At 42.9% G+C, this 21,808-nt stretch overlaps 1 protein-coding gene across 1 annotated transcript in view; it reads right to left on the bottom strand.

The window, feature by feature from the left end:
• The window catches only part of AVIL (advillin), a 49,964-nt gene that overhangs the window by 22,993 nt on the left and 5,163 nt on the right, over positions 1-21,808 (bottom strand). The window contains exons 2-9 of the mRNA XM_081937626.1: positions 9,010-9,106; positions 8,149-8,223; positions 6,965-7,161; positions 5,839-5,947; positions 5,635-5,745; positions 3,333-3,538; positions 1,328-1,406; positions 421-519 (exon numbers count right to left, since the gene is read on the bottom strand). Of these exons, the coding sequence (XP_081793752.1) occupies positions 421-519; positions 1,328-1,406; positions 3,333-3,538; positions 5,635-5,745; positions 5,839-5,947; positions 6,965-7,161; positions 8,149-8,223; positions 9,010-9,075 (942 nt within the window). The 5' untranslated portion in view covers positions 9,076-9,106. The remainder of the gene's footprint in view (positions 1-420; positions 520-1,327; positions 1,407-3,332; positions 3,539-5,634; positions 5,746-5,838; positions 5,948-6,964; positions 7,162-8,148; positions 8,224-9,009; positions 9,107-21,808) is intronic.

Here is a 21,808-nt window from a genome sequence, read left to right on the forward strand (position 1 = left end):
GTTCAGAGAATTCTCTAGCAAAGATTCTGCACAGTACGGCAAACCCCCAAACCCCACTCCTGGCTCACCCCGCCCACCCCAACCTGCCACTCTAAAAGAGTCTCCACGGGGCCCATTTCGGATGCCAGGTAAGTGCAGGGCCGCGCGGAGGCTTAGGAAGGGCGAAAAACGTGCCTCCCGAAGGCTCCGGAAGGCTGGAAATTGGCCTATTTTTGGCCTCCAGAAAGCCTCCGGAGCCTGGGGAGGGCGAAAATGCCCCCACCCTCACCCCCTCCGTGGTGCAGGAGGCTGACTAGGCCATGCCCACCATGGCCACGCCCACCCAGCAACCAGGCAGACAACCTGTTGCTAAAATTTTTGAAGCCCACCCCTGGGTTTCAAAAGCGGCCATTTGAGTTGGAATGGATTACTCCACCATACCAGAGCTTTCGACATGGCTGTTTGTTTCTCCAGTTTAGTGGCTCCTTTTCCCTTCCAGACATAGATTTTCATCCCGCTGTGGTCCAGAATGTAGCAATCCTAAAGCCCAAAGGAGATTATTAAGAGTATGGTATGCATAGTGTGACTCACTTATTGCAAAGACGTAGTTTAATTCAGTGCAAAAATGGCTTTCATGGGCCGCTAAATTGATTTTACAGCAATTGGGAAGTTAATAACAATTAAGAATCCTGATTTCCTGCCCACACCCCTGACAAAAAGACTATAGGAAAATGCCTCTGCACACCTAGGGCCATTCATCCACCTGGCTCAATTCTCTAAGGTTTTAAGGCAGGAGTCTTAGTCTTACCAGCAAAGGCCGAAGCTCAAATCCCTCTTGAGCAAAATAGGTGTCCGCTACTAAGCTAAGGTCCCTGTCTAACATCAACCCTAAATTGGACAGTGAGCAAAAATATTTGATATATTTTGTGAGGTAGCAAGCAGGATAAGGTCAAATTTACTGACAGACAAGTGGAGAAAAATTTCCACTTGTAGCGTTCAGATATTCCCAGCTGTATTCACACAACACACTGAGATACAACTCAGCCAATCACATTTTAGCCTAGCCAATTGTGCAAACCCAAGCTATGTTATTAATGTTCAAGAGTATCATTTGCCAGAAAATAGAGTTTTCTGACTAAACTGATTAAATTGACCATAGCAAACATACACTTATCTCTCCAAAATCTTGTGCCATCATATGTTTGCCATATGTTTGGATTTTAGTTAAACATTTCTAGGAAAACATTGCTAGCAAAAGAATGTAGGGCTTCAATCCGCTTTATGTAATAATCCAACAGACTATTCGGTTGATATATTTGAGCTCAGTTTAGCGCAATCTTAGACTTACATTGTGGTTTAATAATTCCTGCCTGAGAGGACGTTTGGCTTCTTCTGTGATTTCTATTTGTCCTCCAGAGTCTGTAACACTAGAAAAGAAGACAAGATTGCTTGTTTGGTTAGTTTGAGTGCTGGAAGTGGCACAATTCCTGAACTATTTCTTTTAGAATTTCTTATAGATTTGATTAATTCTTCCCAGAGTATCCAGTGTGAAGTATGAGCGTGAGACCACACAAGTAAATGTTAATTAATTGATTGATTAAGTGTAAATTAACCATCACAAATGAAACACTTATAGCAATACTTCCCATTCTGACAATCTCAATAGAGACAATTACCATTTCATCTCTAATGCAGGGACCGCCCAAGTTACTATAAATAACTGATGCATAAGCATGTCTGAATTCATCCAAACAGACCCTCATTCAGTTGTGTGATTCTTTAGCTGTTCCTTCTCTGTTTTAATACCTTGGTAGTTAGTTTGTGATTGTATTAACTATAGTCTGGCAAAGTCAGGGGTGGGCTGCTGCGGGTTCGCACGGGTTCAGGAGAACCTCTAGCTAAGAATCTACTCACTTTGGAGAACCCGCGAATCCCATCCCTGGCTGGCCCTGCCCACCCTGCCCCTCCCCTCCCACCCGATCCCTCCCCTCCCAGGAGTCCGTCTGTGGCCAGTTTGGAATTCCAGGTAAGTACAGGGCTCACCTGGAGGCTTGAGGAGAGTGAAAAGGGGGCCTCCTGGAAGTTTCGGAAAGGCAGAAACAGGCCTGTTTCCAGCCTCCGGAGGGCCTCTTAACAGTCGCCCAGGGGAGACTGTTTTCGCCCTCCGGGAGGCTCGAAAAAAGCCCCTGGCGCCCAGAGACGATGAAAATGTCCCCCACACCCCATGGTGCAGGAGACCAACTAGCCAGTGCCCACCACACCCATGCCCACCCAGCAACCGGGCAGAGAACCCATTGCTAAAAATTTTGAATGATTTGTGAATGTACAGCAAGTATATAACCCTGATCTAGAGCAGAAATGGGTGTTAAGTTACTATCGGAATATAATTTTATAGATTTTATTTAAAACAAAACAAAACAAAAATCTAGAAAAAGTAAGCAGCATCAGTGAAGAAATTCCAGTAAACTTCAGAGATAGTTTCAAAGATAGCTACAGTAGCTTCAGAGATATTTTTGGTTTGGGTTTTGAAACCATTCACAGACCTACAAGTAAGATTTATTTTATCAAGATTGACATATTTATCCCAACTTTTCTTGCCTGGCTGACGTTATTCTGGCTTTACCATCACCCTGCATGTTAGTTCCACATACTTCCCTTCAGCTGCCATCTATTCCAATCTGCCTTTTTCCTTGCCTTGACACACCCAATTCTATAAGCTTCGAGGCATGACTTTCCAGTTTCCCCCAAATCTCACATTTCCTTTCCTTTTCAAAGTGTTGCTGAAAGCTGAAGTTGGCAGTTTTTGCTTTCTTCCAATCCAAATCCATCTAGGTCTGTGATGGCAAACCTATGGCACGCGTGCTACAGGTGGCACACAGAGCCCTCTCTGCAGGAACGCCAGCCATCGCCCCAGCCCAGCTCCCGACGGCCAGCTGGTTTCTGGGTCTCTGCCGTGCATGCAGGGGGGTGGGGGGCGGAGCGCATGCACAGGAGCACTTGGATTGCATTTTGGGGGTTCACTTGCATACACGTGCCTCCCCGCGCCCCGTTTTGGGCCTGGAAAACTTCCTGTGCCAACCTGTGAGTCAAAAAGGGTGAGAGGGGGGCGGGATGCAAGCGCAGAGGATGAACACGCATGCGTGTGTGGGGGGCACTCGCATTGCAATTTGGGGTTTCGCGCGCGTAAGCTTTGGGCACGCAGCACCAAAAAGGTTAACCCTCATGGGTCTAGGTTGTCTATATGTTCAATGGACATTTCATCAACATTCACAATCCATCCCAGTCGTGCAATTGCTGCATCAATAACAACTATGGTCAAGTCTTGGCCATAAAAGTAACATTTTTCAACACACCAATAAAGGAAGAGGCCGGCCTTCTGTTGTTGGTCCACCATCTCATCAGAAATGGCAGGTTTGATTTCTTGAGTCCTTTCTCCCAGCTCACTCTCCAACACTTTCATCAAATCTGAACTGGCTTCTTCGTCGTCACCCTCTATGACTCCAATTTCAGCACGGCCTCCACGTTCTCTATCGCGGATATCTTGGGCAAGAAGCATAGCCTAAGAAAGAGAGATGGAACATGGGAAGTCGCCTCATATGAAATTGGACTTTTGACCAGTCTAGCTCAGTTCAGCTCCTGAATGGTATTGATTCTCTATGTGCTGTATTAGGAAATTTATTTATTACTAGCCGATAACCCGGCATTGCGCGGGTATTTATTTATAGGGGGAAAATGTCCGGACCAAACGTAATTTCTAATGTTGGATTTTCCCCCTTACCAGAGGGAGGCCCCTTGTGGAGTACTGTGAAGTTGTTACCATGGCAACTCCACTGCGCAGTACAGTAGAAGCCATTTTGAGGCACAACAGGCTGTATCTTAACAGAACATACACACCCCGAGGGGTGTTAGGGGTGTTTTACCCCCACAGTATTTGTTTCCAGAAAGTAAGTAATCTGTGTGCCAGGTTTGGTTGAAATTGCTTGAGGCGTTCCAGAGTTATGCTGGAACATACACACACACACATACATACATACATACATACATACATACATACATACATACATACATACATATGTTAAAGTTATATAGAGCTATCCATCTCACCCAAAATGACTACAGTAAAACCAAGAATTAAAACATTTTGCAAACCGATTAAAAGTATAAATATGGCTTAAAAAGACCCTGAGAGGGAATATGTTTACATGCAATATAACCAGCATGCAGGTTTCCTGTTACCAGGAGCTCCCCAGGCTTGCTGAAAACGAACACATTTTGAGAACTTTTTGGAAGGCCATAAGAGTTGGGGCTAACCTCATCACAGGATGATGTAAGAAGATGAATGCAATGGCAGAAAACAGTCACCTCCTAGATCCTGTCAGATGGAATGCAGACAGGACCCACAGCATGTCTCTCTGTGGACCTGATGGGATTGGTGGATGTCCCTCAGGGAAGAGATGGTCCTTCAGGTAACCTCAAATTCTCTCTGTCTTTTCTGAAGTTGCTAGGGATTGAACTCAAGACCTTTTGCATGTTAACCATCCACTCTTCCTCTGAGTTTTGCTTGCCACGGTGTTACCATAAGCAAATATAGCTCGTTTCATAACTTCTTTTAGCTGTGTGTGGCTTCATGTACACCACAGATACATGAGATGAAGCCCTAGAGATCCACGTAGCCGCAAAAGGCTTAATTATGATCCTCCAAAACAGCATTAAATAGAAGAGAATATTTGTAGCTCAGGATTGAAATGGGGGGGGGGGGGGCTTGGTGCTCTCAGAGCTTACATGTTTTCTTGCAGAGGTTTCATTACCAACTAGGCCCTGATTATGTTACCTAGTTTGGTAATGAAACATCTGCAGATAAACAACCAAGTTCAGAGAGGACCCCACACAATACTAAATGCTGCCCTTAAAATCTACATTTGCATGTGATAAGAGGGAGAAATGGTTAAACAAGTGAAAATTAATCTTGCTAATGACATTATTTAATTTATATTAAAATGATAGGAAATGATTTCATTAAACATCAAATTTAGTTTTCAGTTTGGGACAGCCCCATTCTTTATCCTAGCAATTTCTGGATTTGGAATAAGATCTTCAGCTCAAACAATGTTCTATATCCACAGAAGCTGATCTATAAAAACAATAGTTCTATAAAACTTACGTTCATAATGATACTGAAACAAATATAACAGAAGAGTGTTTGCCTTCCATTTGTCTTACAATTTTTTTTTTCTTTTCCCTAACGAAGAATCTTTGGCAATTCTTTTCTTCCCCACTCCATAGCTTTCAGAAGGGACATGCCTGACTTAGGGACAACAGAAACAAAAAGAAACCCAAAGGTGATTTTTCAATAGGTAACTGGACTTTTTGTTTTTTCTTTGAAGATGTTTCAGTTCTCACCCAAGAAACGTCTTCAGTTCAGCTTCTTGGATGAGAAGCAAAACGTCTTCAAAGAAAAACAAGGAAGTCCAGTTGCCTCTTGAAAAAGCACCTTTGGGACAACCCTGACCTGGATGACTGAGAATCTCCATAGAAAGGAACAAACAGAAAGTTTTGCAAAATCCCTGTTTGTCATAGATTCTCAGGTGGAGCTGAGAAGAAGTACCATATTCTAAGCAACCCTGCTACCCTTTTGGTCAGTGTCTAAAAAAATACCTTCAGCCGCTCCTGCTTGTTGCTTTCTGGACCATTCCACTGGACAATGATTTTACCCAGGTCTAGGAGGAACACATCACCAAGGTTAAAGCTGTCCCAGCTTATCTCCACCTGTAGATGAGGGGCATGACAAGAGCAGACAGGGAACGATCAAGAGATGCAGCCAACCATAGTGTGTGGCTTATGGTTGGGCCTCAAGCTCACCTCTTTGGCCATAACGTTCCTTTTTCCTTTGACATGTAGAAGCCGCTTGACATTGTAGACATTGATCTCTATGTGGTTGAAGCCAGATGCCCGGCCTCCTTTCTTGTAGCTGTCCCAAGTTAGAGGAAAAGGAAAAAAAGATATGATAGCCAGACAAGCTGGATAACAATTACTGAGGATTAAGAATACTTAATTTTGATTTTGTGCTAAAGATGACCCTTAGAGATTTATACAAAGTAATACCCTGTGTGTGTGTGTGCGCGCACGTGCGCATGGACAACCAATTCCCACCAGTATAGTTCTCTGTCAATTACTGTCAAGGACGGGTGGAGGATATTTTAAGTCCACAGTGGGAAAGCCTGTTGTTTGCACGAACTGTGGCATGACTATCCCCATCTAGTGGTTGGATTATGTAATGCATATCCTGTAAATTCAGCTCATGGGTATGTCTGATAAAAGCAAAAGGCATATTGTGGAAAGAAAACAATTCTTCTGCAATAGATGATCAGCACCTCAAAGTATCCTTCAGCAATTTTATGCTGTGAAGTGCCATAACTGACACTGAAGCAAATACATGGGGTAAAATGTTTTTTCCTTCATGCCATCACTTTGCTAAACAACTAATTCCCACAACACTGTCAAACCACCTAGTAGGGCTGTATTACTATTATCCTTCTCACCTTTTCTATTAATTATCTATTCCTTATCTTCTTATGACTACAACTTTGGGGCTTGTGTCTTACAATTTATATTAATTATTTTATTTAGTATCCTGGTGTGATTTTATGTTGATTGCTTGTTTAGCATCCTACGACTATCCCTGAGTGTTGTCTCTTATGATTTATGATGAATGTATTTTGATGACTAAGATCATGATTTATCACTTGTTGCTTGTATGTACACTGAGAGCTTATGCACTGGAGACAAATTCCTTATGTGTCCAATCACATGTGGCCAATAAAGATATTCTATTTCTATTATTTCTATTTCTATTTTCCAGCCATCATGTGCACATAGGCACACATCATATTCACCATTAAGGAAATCCTACCCACCCACCCACCCACTCCCACCCTTCTTCTCAAATGATCTTTTCAGCCTTTCGGCAAAGACCAAGCATACTCACATGACTCCTTTCTTAAAGTAGCCCCTGAAGAGCTCAGATTCATAGCCTTGTACCTCCCGGTGCTGCACTGGGACTCCTCCGAGATAGTCGTCCAGTTGAATGGTATAGATGGCAGCAGAGCCCTGCTCATCTCGTGAGGAGCAGCTTCCAATCCAGTAGTGAACATCATAGGAAAGGGTGCTGCCCAATTTACGGGTCTGTGGATAGGATAAAAGTTTTGGGGCACATAAATCGAAGCTGAATACTTGGGGGTTGTAAACAGCTGGATTTACCCTTACTTTTTATGTCCCTTCAGAAAACTAAAGAAGGGATTTAATTGACCTCCTTGGATGCTTCCATCTTAGTATTCCGCTGAGTTTGTAACCAAAGCCCCAAAATATGTTTGAATCCTGGTGGTACATCAATATTACCACTAGACAACTTAACAGCACAACTTTATTTGCAGATAATCTGAGGTTCAAACCAGGGGTGAAATGCTTCCGGTTTGGACTGGTTCGTCTGAACTGGTAGTAAAAAATGCTACCTGTTCAGGTGAACTGGTATTTCCAACGATCAGCTGTGATGTGCAATTTATATTAGCTAGAATCGTCAGATTTCCTGCTTTCTAGCTAATCCACATGGCACAAAGGATTCCCACCCCCCTTGCTGTTCTACTTACATTTGCAGACTTGAAATGTTCCTTTTTTAGCACTGCGTGGGTGCACCTTAAGCGCGCATGAGTGCAAATCATGTGCCCAGTAGCAGACTCACCGAACCCGTAGAAGACTTCAGAGGATTTCACCACTGGTTCAAACTCCAGGTTTTAAAGCATGTTTTTCAACCTTGGCAGCTTGAAGATGCATGGCCTTCAACTCCCAGAATTCCCCAGCCAGTTGGACTTTGAAATCTACACATCTTCAAGCTGCCAAAGTTGAGAAACACTCCTCTAAAGGTTGAAGAACTATTAGCTTAGAGAGTAAAGTCCTTCTTTGGCTGTGCTCTTCGCTGCTTGTCCTAACTGTCAGTTCTGGGATTGGATCATTTGTCTTTTTCTGGAGTTACATAGTGCTCATCACCATATGACGCCATAATATTTGGTGTTTGGTCTATGACTGCATATAGTCTTTTGAGTATGTGGCAGGTTCAACAAAAAAAAAAGTTACATTGTACAGAAATGCATCATAGCCAACTTTCAGGTTACTTACTGAAAGGAGAACATAGCAGTCACCTTCATAGAAGTTGCCATGAGTTTTGGGAGGCACCAATACTAGATCCATTTTCTGGAAAGAAGAACATACCATTAAAAAATGTGCCCAAAGAAAACCATGGCTCTAGTCAAGATCTTGACCCGTTGGGTCTCTGCCCAATGGCAATAGCAGTTAGACTTATATACCACTTCTCAGTACTTACTTCCTCAATGACTTAGTTCAGTGATGGCGAGCCTTTTTCATACCCATGTGCCGGAAATGGCACGCAAAACCATCCTGTGTGGAACGCGCAGCCTCACTGGCCTTCGCACACGTAGGAGCACTGAAACCCAGAAGAGCAGTGTTTAACTGCGCATGCATGTGGCAGCACCCAAATTTCTGGTTTCTGGCACAGGCCCAACAAACAGCTGGCCATCGCGCATGCACACCAGGAATTGCTTTTCTGGATTTTGGTGCTCCCAAGCGCTCAAAGGCCAGCTGGTCGTCACACGTGTGTGCACAGGAATGCGGAAGAGGAGCCACTGATGCCGCAAATCCCACGTGGATGGCTCTATGTGCCATAGAGCACGCGTGCCATAGGTTCGCCACCACAGACTTAGTTTATGAGAAGTTTGCAAAGGGTGATCACATGACTGTGGGACATTGCAACCATCATAAATATTAGTCAGTTGCCAATTCAACATCTGAATTTTGATCATTTGTACAATTGGTAAACACCCTTACAATCTAGCCCGAATATTACTTAGATGTCAGGTTCTAAAGGGGCCCAACATGGAACAAAATGGTCAACATTCAACAGTGAATCTGGGAGAGGAAAGAAGCCCTCAAATGGACATTGCAAGGTTGCATTTATCCCACCTCAACTCTCCAGATGATCAGTCCGGGCGTATTGGTTACAGCCTTGAATGCGCTGGTGAGAGCCATGCTGTCTTCCAGTCTTTAGACTATTCACAACCTGCCAAGCAAAAAAAAGGACACCTTCTTTAGCATCCTCATGAAACCACTGAGAGAGGTCATCCGTTGATTGAGCATTATAGCACTTAGCACCTAGACTTGGATACCGCTTCACAGGGCTTTACAGCCCTCTCTAAGCAGTTTACACAGTCAGCACATATTGCCCTCAGCAATCTGGGTCCTCATTTTACCCACTTCGGAAGGATGGAAGGCTGAGTCAACCTTGAGCCAGTGAGAATTGAACTGCAGGCAGCTGGCAGACAGCAAAAGAAGCCTGCAGTACTGCATTCTAACCACTGCATCACCGCAGTGGTCCCCAAAATGCCTGTCTTCACTCCAGGTTCCCCATGCTGCACTTTTTGGCTTAGACAACATGTTGCAAGCAGTCAACCCCTGAGGGTTTGGTGGGTTAAGGCCTATGTGTCTTCAGTGCCAATCCCTCATGTTGGAATAACTTGCACCTAGAGGGCCATTCAGTTCCCACCCTTTTATTATTATTTAAAAAAAAAAAACTGAAGAGTTTACTCTTCCATGGGTCTTTTGCTGAATGCGTTTTATGGAAGCAACATATATATTTGTTTTCGTAGATTTTCACGGGTGTAGGTATGCTGGTTTTGTTGTATTCGGGTCTTTTCCAATCAGCACCAATCAGCACCAATCTACCAATCATGATACAACCACATAGCCAATCATTCCACTTACTGAAACAAAGCCAGCACCCCATCCCCTCCCACCAAGATTTACAGAAAGACGGCAGCTCCGATCGCATTTTAAGCCCAAGCCTGAAGATGGCAAGTGAGATCTTGCCGAAACGTTGCCAAGACAATCTCAATTCTGCACGGGAAAAAACCTGAATACAACTTCACGGGTGTAGGTATGCTGGTTTTGTATATATATGTTGTATTTGTGCTGATAAATAAATAAAGGGAGACTAGTATAGATCTATTTCAAGCTATTTAGCTCTCATCATCTAGCCATACCCTTACTGGGATTTGAACCTGGGCTACATACATACATACATACATACATACATACATACATACATACATACATTGAAAACATTTTAGGTTTTATGGGTGTTTTTAATGTATTGTTGTAAGCCACTTAGAGTCATTCAAAGGCGGGCATATAAATAGTAGCAATAAACAAATAGTTCAGCCTACTGCAGCCTTCCAAAGCAGATAAGGGCGAGCACATCTTGGAGAGCAATATTCAAAAGTTGTCTCTTTGCAATGTTAAACGCATGAGTTCCAGTTGGTGTTCTGACAGACACAAGATAATAGTTTGTGAAGTGCATAATGGGTTTATAATAACAACTGTCATCATGATTATTAATAATTTTTGATGGTAGTTGCTTTTTATAATAAGTCTGAAAATGGCTATTTTTGGATATGTAATAATTTCATTACAGTGACCATAATTTAGTATGACAGCAAACCACTAGGGGGCATTCTTGCTCTGTGTGTGTGTTTAGCTAGGTTATGGAGAGATCCAGATTTTTACTAATCAAGAGGCAACATCATAGAATTTCATAGAATAACATAGTTTGAAGAGACCCTGGAGGTCTTCTAGTCCAACCCCTCTGCTCGAGCAGGAGACCCTCTACCATTTCAGAAAAATTGTTGCTTTTTTGACAGCCTCCACTGATGAAGCACCCGCAAGTTCTGAAGGCAAGCTGTTCCACTGGTTGATTGTTCTCACCATTAGGAAATTGATCCTTAGTTCCAGGTTGCTTCTCTCCTTGGTTAGTTTCCATCCATCGTTTCTTGTCCTGCCTTTTGTTGCTTTGGAAAATAGTTTGACCCGTTTGATCATTTCAACCCAGACATTCTCTCTGATACATACACAAGCCAATGTGAATCCTCCTTTTACCGACCTCGGAAGGATGGAAGTCAACCTTGAGCCAGTGAGAATCGAACTGCAGGCATCCAGCAGTCAGCAGAAGAAGCCTGCAGTACTGCATTCTCACCACTGCATTCAACATTCCATTCCCCTATGCCATGGCTGAGAAGCTGAGTTCAAATGGTCAGGTTGAGTCAGACATGGGACATCCTGCATGATGCAAATATGGAGATGTGTAACTTTGGATTTTCACATCTCTGTGTTAAAGATAATATGTGTATGTGGATGCCAGTGGTGGGTTCTGGCTCCGTTGCAACCAGTATGCTGCAACAGTCTGTATGATGGTTCAAGAGGGCAAATTGAAATCCCAGTGAAATGAGTTTCCTCCTCTACCCATGCCTAAGCAGCTCTCAAAAGAGACTCCTAAATTCTCACGAGGGACAAAGAGAAAAAAAAGTGCAGTCTTGTGGGATTTCCACTTACACTTTAGGTGGGTAATGAGAAAGCACTCTTGAGAGCAGCAGGGTTCCTGGTGGCTCTAAGGACATTTTTAGGGGAGGTGGGGAGAATATAAAAGTAATTTGCCCTTGCCTCCTTCTTAGGGCTGAGACAGAATAACTGATCCAGAGTCACCTTAATGCCTAAGGTAGGACTAGAACTCAGGGTTTCCTGGCTTCTAGCCTGATGTCTTACCATTACACCAAACTGCCTCTACCATTGCAATTGAGGTGAATATATACCGTACGGCAAATCTGTGACACGCATGTCAGAGGTGACACACTATGATGTTTGGGTGGCATGCCAGCATTCATCGACACCCAAAAACAACTATTCTCAAAAGCATGCTCTGTATTTGTGCAATTTTCAGAGACTGTGGAGTTGCGCGGAAATGGGGTATGCTCTATGTAGCATCTGGTCCTTCCAAAAATTCCTTTTGCTTCTATTTTAATTTCTTTGTAATTATTTGACATTTCTTTATATAATACACTAGCTGAAAACCCAGCATTGCCCGGGTATTTATTTATCCCAATCCTGTATTAGATAGGAATGGCGATGTCAAGTGGCAACTTAAGTGCGGAATGGACTGTCCTCCCTCCTTTCATTAACATCACCGCAATTCCTGAAGAGGTGATGGCAGGAGCAACTTCTCCCTGAGCCCTGATTTCGGCGACAATTAAATTGGTTAAAAATGTTTTCCCTGTGCCCCCAGAAGCATAATTTCTAATGTTGGATTTTCCCACTTACCAGAGGGAGCACCCTTGTGGAGTACTGTGAAACCGTTACCATGGCAACTCCACTGCGCTGTACAGAAGAAGCCATTGTAAGGCAGTATAGTAGAAGCCATTTTAAAGCACAATAGGCTGCATCTTAACAGAACACATACCCTGAGGGTTGTTAGGGGTGTCGTACCCCCACGTTTTTTTCTATTCCATATTTTAAAAGAATAAATGAATTGTTTCTATATTGTTCGCAGACTGGGCGGAGTTCACAAAGTCAAGTTAAGCATTAACTTAATTTTGGATCCACCAAGCTCCAAAGGGTTGCCTCTCTCCATTTACAGTGCATTTGTTTTAGGAGCTCTCTGCTTAACATGTTGCAGAAAAGGATGTCACGATGTTAAAAAGTTTGCTAGGCCTGAACTGAATGAATTGACACTCAAGAGTTAAACTAAGAAAGCTTTATTGTGCAGGTCATAAAACAAAATGTTATCTGAAAGTGATTTATTGCGCACGCGTTACACATTCCAAATTCTTTTCTTCTTTGTTCGGCAGCCAACTTTGGCAGACGGAGCTTTCATTATCAAAATGTAACCATTAGTTATTTTCTGTTTCATTTACTTTTATTATTTTATTATTAAAGTTTGTTTATTAATTAGAATACTTAAAGACTTTTATTTTTCTCAATATCTCAAAAGATATGCAGAAGGGAATCAGCCACGATCCATTGATCTCAGATATCAGGCGTTTTTTCCCCTGACAACTTGGTATGCAGAGTTTGGTTTTGATGATACCAGCTGAGATGGTTACAATTTATGGCTGTATTTTCTCTTCGCGCTATCTAAAGATAACCGACTAAGCCTAATTAGCAATGTCGGAGAAAAAGAAAAAGAAAAAAAAGAAAAGGAAAGATGGGGCGAGCACAGATGAATCAGCTTCCTCTGACAAGGAGGCTCCCTCGGACACAGAGAAGCAAAAACCTTCAAACATACTCCAGGAGCAACAAAGTGCCGAGCCAAATATGGGGGAAGGAGCTACAGGACGCGACATCCACGAAACGAGGTCAGTGGTTCCTCCTTCTAAAATATCTCCAGGAGATTATGAATTTTTGGGGGCCAAGCCAAAACTTCCCACTCTGCCAGAGCCACTCCATTCCCAGACCCTCGCAGATTATCAAACAATTGATGAATGGCAACTGCTGGCACAAAAAAAATCCTCCCACGCAGAAAGCAGATTTTATGAAATCCCCCCAGATGATGAGCAAGAAATGCAAAGCTATCTTGATCAAATAGAACGTTTCGAAAGATATGCTAGGGAGGCGAGAATGTGCTTTGAGGAAATAAAGCAAAGTAGGAGGAGCTCCCCCACTCCCAAAATGTCTGAGGACGCCATCTTGTCTTCAAAACAACAGCCTAAGACACACCCCACAGAGTTCATTGGTCAATTAGAACAAAGAGACATGTACACGTCACCGAGGTCACGTGGTCCCTTTGAGTCAACTGAACTTCCGCATACGTATAGAAAGATGAGGCAGCCAAAAAGTGAAGCTGCACTGCCATCTGCTGGCGGAGAAAAATTATTACAGCAAAAGATGAAGCAGTTGGACCAGATTTTTAGAGATCTGTCTATGAGTTTTACAGAAGCCCAAACTTTGCCCTCAAAGGTTAAGTCTTCAACACCCCCTGGCGGCGTTGAATCCTCCCTAGATAGAAAAAGGCAAAGTCAAAGGCGAATTCGAGGAAGCCAATTTGATGTTGCCACGCAAAGGCCAATGATGCAACCCCAGCATCCCCTGGTTCAACAACCAGATTTGCAACCAGAGCAACAAATTGTTCCTCAGCAGGTATTCACAGTCACCCCCTTGACTGGTGAGTCCAAATTAAAGGAGTCAGGAGAGAATTATAAAGCCTGGGTCAGTGAAATTGCGCTCTTGCTTCGAAGAGAAGGCACACATTCCATGATTTTTAATCCTCCTCCTCCACCGTGGATGCCTGCAATAAGAGACCTCGAAAACAGAGCAATCACGACTTTGCTCATGTCAATGGAAATTGAGATCCAAGGTATCTTTCCACCTGATGCAACTGCCCAAGAAATATGGGCTATTTTGGAAGATTGCTACAGGCCCGTTTCAATTGAATCCTCATGTTTGCTCATGTCTGAGTTCCATGGTTCGAAGTTGAAACCTGGTGAACGAATTGGTGGACATTTGACCAAACTGAAAAGAATGAGAAGTGAATTGAGACAAAATGGCCATGTAATCGATGATATCCAAATGATTAGCATCATCATTAACTCATTGAATTATGAATGGAAAGATGCTGTTGCAAAGATTAACTACGTGCCTATTGCTCAACGCACAGTTAACCACGTTTGCAGACTTTTAGTGGAAGACGAAGCTATCAGGTTAGCTACACCACATCTGCAACGGCCTCCAGCATCAAAGGCTCCAGCCAGACATCCCTTCCGAGGAAGAGGCTACGCTCCAAGGATGCCAAAATGCTACACCTGCAACCGTGTGGGACATGACACCCGGGATTGTCCCCAACGAGTTCCAGCTCCCGCCACGTACCAGCCCAGAGGAACAGATTCCAGAGGCAGAGGTAGAGGTGGAAGACAAGGACGTCGTGGTCCAAGGCGTGATTCACAAGCTCCACTTGTGACACTGGCCATAACCAACGTTCCACAACCTGATCCAAAGTTCGACAGACGTTTTTTGTGGACTTTAGATAGTGGAGCAGCTGTGCACGTTACCCACAGAAGGGAACTTTTCACAGAGATGGGCGAACCAGAGCCCGAGTATCGAGAACTGTATTCCTTCACCAACCACACTTGCAAGGTCATGGGAAAAGGAACTGTTTACATTGAAGAGCTCGATACACACATCCCTGATGTTTATTACATACCTTCAGCAACCAGTAATTTGCTTAGTCAAAGTCACTTATCTAGAGAGTTAAAGTTCCAGGTTCACCACCTCGAAAAAGCAAGTTACTTAGTTAAAGATGGAGATATTGTTGCTGAAACATCTGCTGATTGGTGGTGTTTATTACTTAAAGCCAAAGCCTAAAGGGCAAGCACAGGCAAGTATGCAAACTCCAAAAAGGCACAACACAGACCCAGAGAGAGTTGTCCCAGAGAGAGAAAACGTTACTGTGCCAAAGGCTCCTAAAGCCAACAAACAAAGAAAACAGAAACAGATTGCTCAGAGCAAGCCTGAGGGTCCTCATGAAACTGTTAATGTTGAGAATTCACTAACTGGTAAACCTTTGCATTCCAGGTGTATTCACAAGTGGCACAGAAGATTGGGACATGCCAGTTTCAGTGTTCTTAGAAAGATGCCGGAGTTCGCAAAAGGTTTGGATCTAAAGGGGTGTAAGGTGTTTTTGGATTGTGCGGTTTGCAAAAAGGCTAAATCCAAGGCGGCTGCAATTCCCAAACACGCTACACGCCTGTCAACACGCATTTTTGATTTGGTACACACTGACATAGTGGGTCCTTTCCCACCAACACTTGGTGGCAGAAAGTATTTTTTAACAATTGTAGATAATCATTCTAGATATGGATTTGTATATCCTATGAGAGAGAAATCTGAGACCTTTCAGATCTTTAAAGACTTTGCAGCGTTTGTTTCTACACAATACCAAGTTCGCATCGCCAGAATCCAGAGTGACCGTGGTGCAGAATTCATGTCTCAGCGTTTCCAGGACTGGATGCGTAAGAATGGAATTCTTCATCAGACATCTGCTCCATATACACCGGCTCATAACGGAGTCGTAGAAAGAAGACAAGGGGTTCTACAAACCATGATGCGTTGTCTTCTAGAAGATGCCAATCTCAGTAACGCATACTGGGGTGAAGCAATCAAATATGCAAATTACATTGTCAACTGTACTTGGAGCAGTGTAATCAATCAAACTCCTTTCTACATGCTGTATGGCTACAAGCCTGATCTCAAGAACCTCCACATTTTTGGTTCATATGCTATGGTGAACACTCCCTTAAGTCAAAGAAGAAAGGGAGGTACAGTAGCAAAGAGACTGAGATTTATGGGTATTGATGATAATTCAAAATGGTACAAATTCATTGATACTAAACATGTGATTGTCATTTCACAATCTGCTAATTTTGAGGAAGATATTGACTGGTCCAGGATTCATTCCAATGATCCTGAAGTTTATTTTCCTAGAGATGGTGTTCCAGATGCCACGCAGCCTGATGACAAGTCGCAGGCAGATATTCCTTCTACCAGTTCTTCACAACCTGATGTTCCGTCTTCGCAAGCCGCGGATGCTGATGCTAGCGACGAACGTGAGGACGAGGATGATGATGATGAAGAAGAAGAAGACTGGACTGATGTTCCTAGACGCTCCAAGAGGGCCACAAAAGGAATCCCTCCACAACGTTATTCATGGCAACTGACAAAAACACCAGTACCTTTGATTTGCAACGTTATTCTTCCTCCAGAGACATTCACACAAATCAAACAGCTTCCTGATTCAGAACAAGACAAATGGTATGATGCAATGCAGGATGAAATGGACAGTTTAAAGAAACTTAATGTATTCACACCTGCAAAACCTCCAGCAAACAAGAAAGTCATTGGCACCCGATGGGTCTACAGAATCAAGAAGAAACCAAATGGTGAGTCTTTATACAAAGCCAGACTTGTAGCTCAGGGTTTCGCTCAACGTTATCCTGAGGACTACACAAACACTTACTCACCAACAGTCAGAACTGAAAGCGTAAAAATTGCTTTAACCACTGCAACTATTCTTGGTTTAGAAGTTTTCCAATTTGATGTGGACACAGCTTATCTACATGCAGACCTAGATGAAGAGATCTACGTGAGAAGCCCTCCAGGATTCCGAAAGCAAGAAGGGGATACCTGGTTCCTGAACAAAAGTCTTTATGGTCTGAAACAGTCAGGTTTAATGTGGTATTTATGTCTTACTGACAAACTAAATTCAATGGGCTTTATTAAGTCCGAAACTGATGAATGCGTGTTCACAAAAAGATCTAACAATGCATATGAGATAATTCTTGTTTATGTTGATGATATTGTTTATATTGGTCCAAATAAGAAAATGAGTGAGATTTTTGCTAAAAGTTTGCAGAGATACTTCACACTAAAATCTTTAGGACACATTAGCACTTATTTAGGTGTTTAAATTGAAAAGACACAGAAGGGGTTTAGTCTTTCACAAGAAGAGGAAATTGACCACATTCTACATCACTGCAACATGAAAGATGCTAGCACAACAAAGACACCCATGCAAACAGATTTTCACAACTTAACACATGAACCAAGTCCTGAGTTCGAGGATCAAACACTTTATCGTTCAGTCATTGGTTCACTATTATACATTAGTAGTTGGACCAGACCTGACATCGCACTTAGTGTTAATCTTTTATCACGACACGTAGGTAAGGCAACAGAATTTCATTGGTCATGCATTAAGAAGTTGTTGAAATACCTAAAATACACTAAGCACGTGAAGTTATTGCTAGAACCAACACACACTGATCAACCAAAGCTGATTTGTTTTGCTGATTCCGACTGGGCGAGCGACAAGAAGTCACGCAAAAGCACTTCTGGTTACATGATGTTCCTAAATGGTTGTCCTGTTTACTGGTAAGTGAGAAAACAGAGTTTTGTTTCATGTTCATCTACTGAAGCTGAATATGCTTGTGTTTCAGATGCTTGTAATTCTCTAACGTGGTTTGATGCTTTGATCACAGATATCTGGACACATCCGATTCGACCAATCACCGTGATGGAAGATAATGTATCTGTGGTTTATATTTCTGAGTCACATTTTACAGGTTCTAGGTCCAGACACATTGACATTCGTTATCAAAACACAAAGCAATTAGTTAAGCAAGGTTTTGTTAAATTGCAATATGTTTCTACACATGATCAGATCGCAGACATGCTTAACAAACCACTTGCCGCAAATCAACACGAGTATCTGCGAAAGAAGATGTGCCTTAATTGATGATTTGATGACGTCAGCCCAGACTAGCAAAAGAAGGGGTGTCACGATGTTAAAAAGTTTGCTAGGCCTGAATTGAATGAATTGACACTCAAGAGTTAAACTAAGAAAGCTTTATTGCGCAGGTCATAAAACAAAATGTTATCTGAAAGTGATTTATTGCGCACGCGTTACACATTCCAAATTCTTTTCTTCTTTGTTCGGCAGCCAACTTTGGCAGACGGAGCTTTCATTATCAAAATGTAACCATTAGTTATTTTCTGTTTCATTTACTTTTATTATTTTATTATTAAAGTTTGTTTATTAATTAGAATACTTAAAGACTTTTATTTTTCTCAATATCTCAAAAGATATGCGGAAGGGAATCAGCCACGATCCATTGATCTCAGATATCAGGCGTTTTTTCCCCTGACAAAGGATATGCAGTATAGCAAAGTCCCCCAATGTTTATGGCTTTGTGGATTGGGGTGGGGGTGGCAGAGGGAGAGGAGATGGTTCTGTGTGAGCGACAGGCAAGTGCACACATGTGCAGCTCCTTTTGCATAAGAACGCTGTTACCTTCCCACCAAAGGTGGTCCCTATTTTTCTACTTGCATTATTACATGCTTTCAAACTGCTAGGTTGGCAGAAGTTGGGGCAAATAATGGGAGCTCACTCAGTTACACGGCGCTAGAGATTCGAACCGCCGAACTGCCAACGTTTCTGATCAACAAGCTCAGCGTCTTAGCCACTGAACCACCGCATCCCTTACATATTGTATATCTTCCCATAATGAAATATGTGGACCTCCAGAAGATAATATTGATAAGTGAGGATTGAAATGAGGGGTCCTTGATACTCTCTAATTTTGATAGTTTTCTTGCAGATGTTCCATTACCAAACTAAGTAAAATCATTGGAGCACTGATGATTTTACCTAGTTTGGTAATTAAGCATCCACAACCACCTCTCCCATCAAATTTTTTTAAAGTAGTAGGTGGCTCAGTGGCTAAGACACTGAGCTTGTTGATCAGAAAGGTCAGCAGTTCGGCGGTTCGAATCCCTAGCGCTGCGTAACGGAGCGAGCTCCCGTTACTTCTTCCAGCTTCTGCCAACCTAGCAGTTCGAAAGTGGGTAAAAAAATGCAAGTAGGAAAATAGGGACCACCTTTGGTGGGCGTCAAATCATGCTGGCCACATGACCCCGGAGATGTCTTCGGACAGCGCTGGCTCTTCGGCTTTGAAACGGAGATGAGCACCGCCCCCTAGAGTCGGGAACGACTAGCAGAGATGTGGGAGGGGAACCTTTACCTATCCATTTACAAACCGTTGACCTCTCATCTATGTGCTACAAAATATGTGTATATTTTGTCTGAAACGGTATAGGATTTCCTGCCTAGGCAGGGGGTTGGACTAGAAGACCTCCAAGGTCCCTTCCAACTCTACTATTGTATTATGTAAACTCAGAGAGTACCAAGGACTCCATATAGACGTCTCCAGGGGTGGGTTGCTGCCAGCATTACTGCCACTTCGGTGCATGCGCAATTTTGCACAAATGCAATCGAAGCGAGCGCGCCAGATGAGCTCTCTGTGTGCGTGGTCATTTGACTATAAATGCATTACAAATTGCTCTGCGCATGCCCAGAAGCAAAAAAACAAGATGGCAGCGCCTATGGTGCCGCCGGGAGAACCGGTTCGGAGACGTTTCAGGTCTGGGTCGCTGCTGGTTCCAGTGACCCAGGCTGCCAAATTACTACCTGTTCAGCCAAACCGGTCCGAACCAGTAGGAATCCACCACTGGATGTGTCTCGGTCTCTGTGAGCTTAAGGAAAGGTGGGCTGTGTATAAATTTGGATTAAGTAGCTTTTCTGAGATTATCCTTTTACTGGAGTTGATCTGAATAGAATTCCAAAGCTCTGGTGTCCCCCTGGATATGTAGAAGCATTGCTAAGATGGGGGATTTTTTGAAAAGAGTTTTTTTATTTTTCCTTTCAAATTCATTCTTAAATATACATTCTTATAATTGCTATTTAACATTTATCAATTCATATATTTTTCCGCCTGTATATTTACATTTTCATACTTTCTTATTTCCCCTCCCCCTGATTTAATAATGTGTCGTCTAAGTTATTTGTTTTATGCTTGGTTCCTTTCTCTTTCTATTTGCATCTTTTTTCAAGCCAATCATAAAATCGCCCCCCAGTCCTGTAGTACACTGATTCCTCTTTGTCCTTTATTCTCAATGTCAACCTATTCATTTCTGCACAATCTAATATCTCCTTTATTATCTCTCCTTCTGATGGGATTTTGTCTGCTTTCCAATTTTGTGCAAATACAATTCTAGCTGCCATTGCTAAGACGTTTTATGGAGCACTTACAGGGTGCTTTAAGCACCTCTACCCTGTCCTTCCCCTGGGATAAAATAGACAGTATTCGTTTCTGGGATGGAGGAATTAACATTGCAGCAAGTGCACCACTGCCAATTCTTTCTAACACACACATTCATAAACATACTCTTCTCCCCGCACCCCTTTGATTCTTGTTATAACGGGAACTTTCTAGTCATCCATGAAGAGCACTGGAAGTGGTGCAAATATTTACAGTACAAATCTCTATTCTTGCAATTGGGACAGCACAACTTTTCTCCTGAATGTAGCCTGGAGGGAGACACACCAAAGCCAAGTGAAGCATTTTGGGAGATTGAAGTGGACTCCACTGGCTGCCTTGGAACAGGCAAAGCCATAAAGGAGTCTTTCCTACTTCTGGCTTCTCCCCAGTTCATTGAGGCCAGGTGGTGGGGATTAACAGGAGTCCAGCAAGAGGCAGACTCCTGTTCAGGCCTTGAAGACATTCCCTAGGGGATGTCCCACAGGTGCTTTTCCAAAAGGCAACTGGACTTTCTTGGGGTTGTTTTTTTTCTTTTCTTTGAAAACGATTAGCTTCTCATCCAAGAAACTTCTTCAGTTCTGAACTTGGATGACAAATGAAACATTGTCAAAGAGGGTGGGGGGGGGGACAGGGGACTCAAGAACGTCAAGTTGAGAATCTCTATAGACATACCCTAGGGATGAAATTCATTAGTCTGGACCAGCTGGAGTTTCAGAGCAAAAGGCAGGGCCTTGGCCTTCACTCTGGAAAGAATTGTCGAGCCTTTCCTCTCTTGGCTAAGGCTCAGGCTTGAGAGATCTGGCGAGGCCTTTCACACGCTGGAAGCAGAGAGTCTCCTATGCAAAGATTAGAGGGCGAAGCTATTGTCTTTTCTAAAGTAACTCCCTTATGGAGCAAAGTGAAGAGCAAACTTCCTCCTGAAGACAAACTTTCGTAGAAACAATGGCATCAGAATGAGTGAGCACCACCCATAAGGGGTTTTTCAGGAAAGACATTCAGGAAGGACGCTGCACTCTCCTTCCTGTTTTTGGGTCAGTCCTGCAAAATCAATGAGTTTTCTATTCATACCTAACATTTCCTTAAATACATCCTTCAGAAGAATCATCATTCAGGACATTCAGTTTAAAAGCCATAGCAGAGAAAGGCCTCCTGCCTCCTCCTCTCAATCTAATTTGGGAGATACACACAATATTTAGCAGGCACATTAGCTAATTCCGAGCTCTGTCAAACTCTGCAAAATTATCTGGATCCCACCAGTCCCATCCCCTCCATGTCACCATAAACAATGC

Source organism: Natrix helvetica, assembly GCF_964273705.1.
Source record: "Natrix helvetica genome assembly, chromosome: 1".
Taxonomy (NCBI): Eukaryota; Metazoa; Chordata; class Lepidosauria; order Squamata; family Natricidae; genus Natrix; species Natrix helvetica.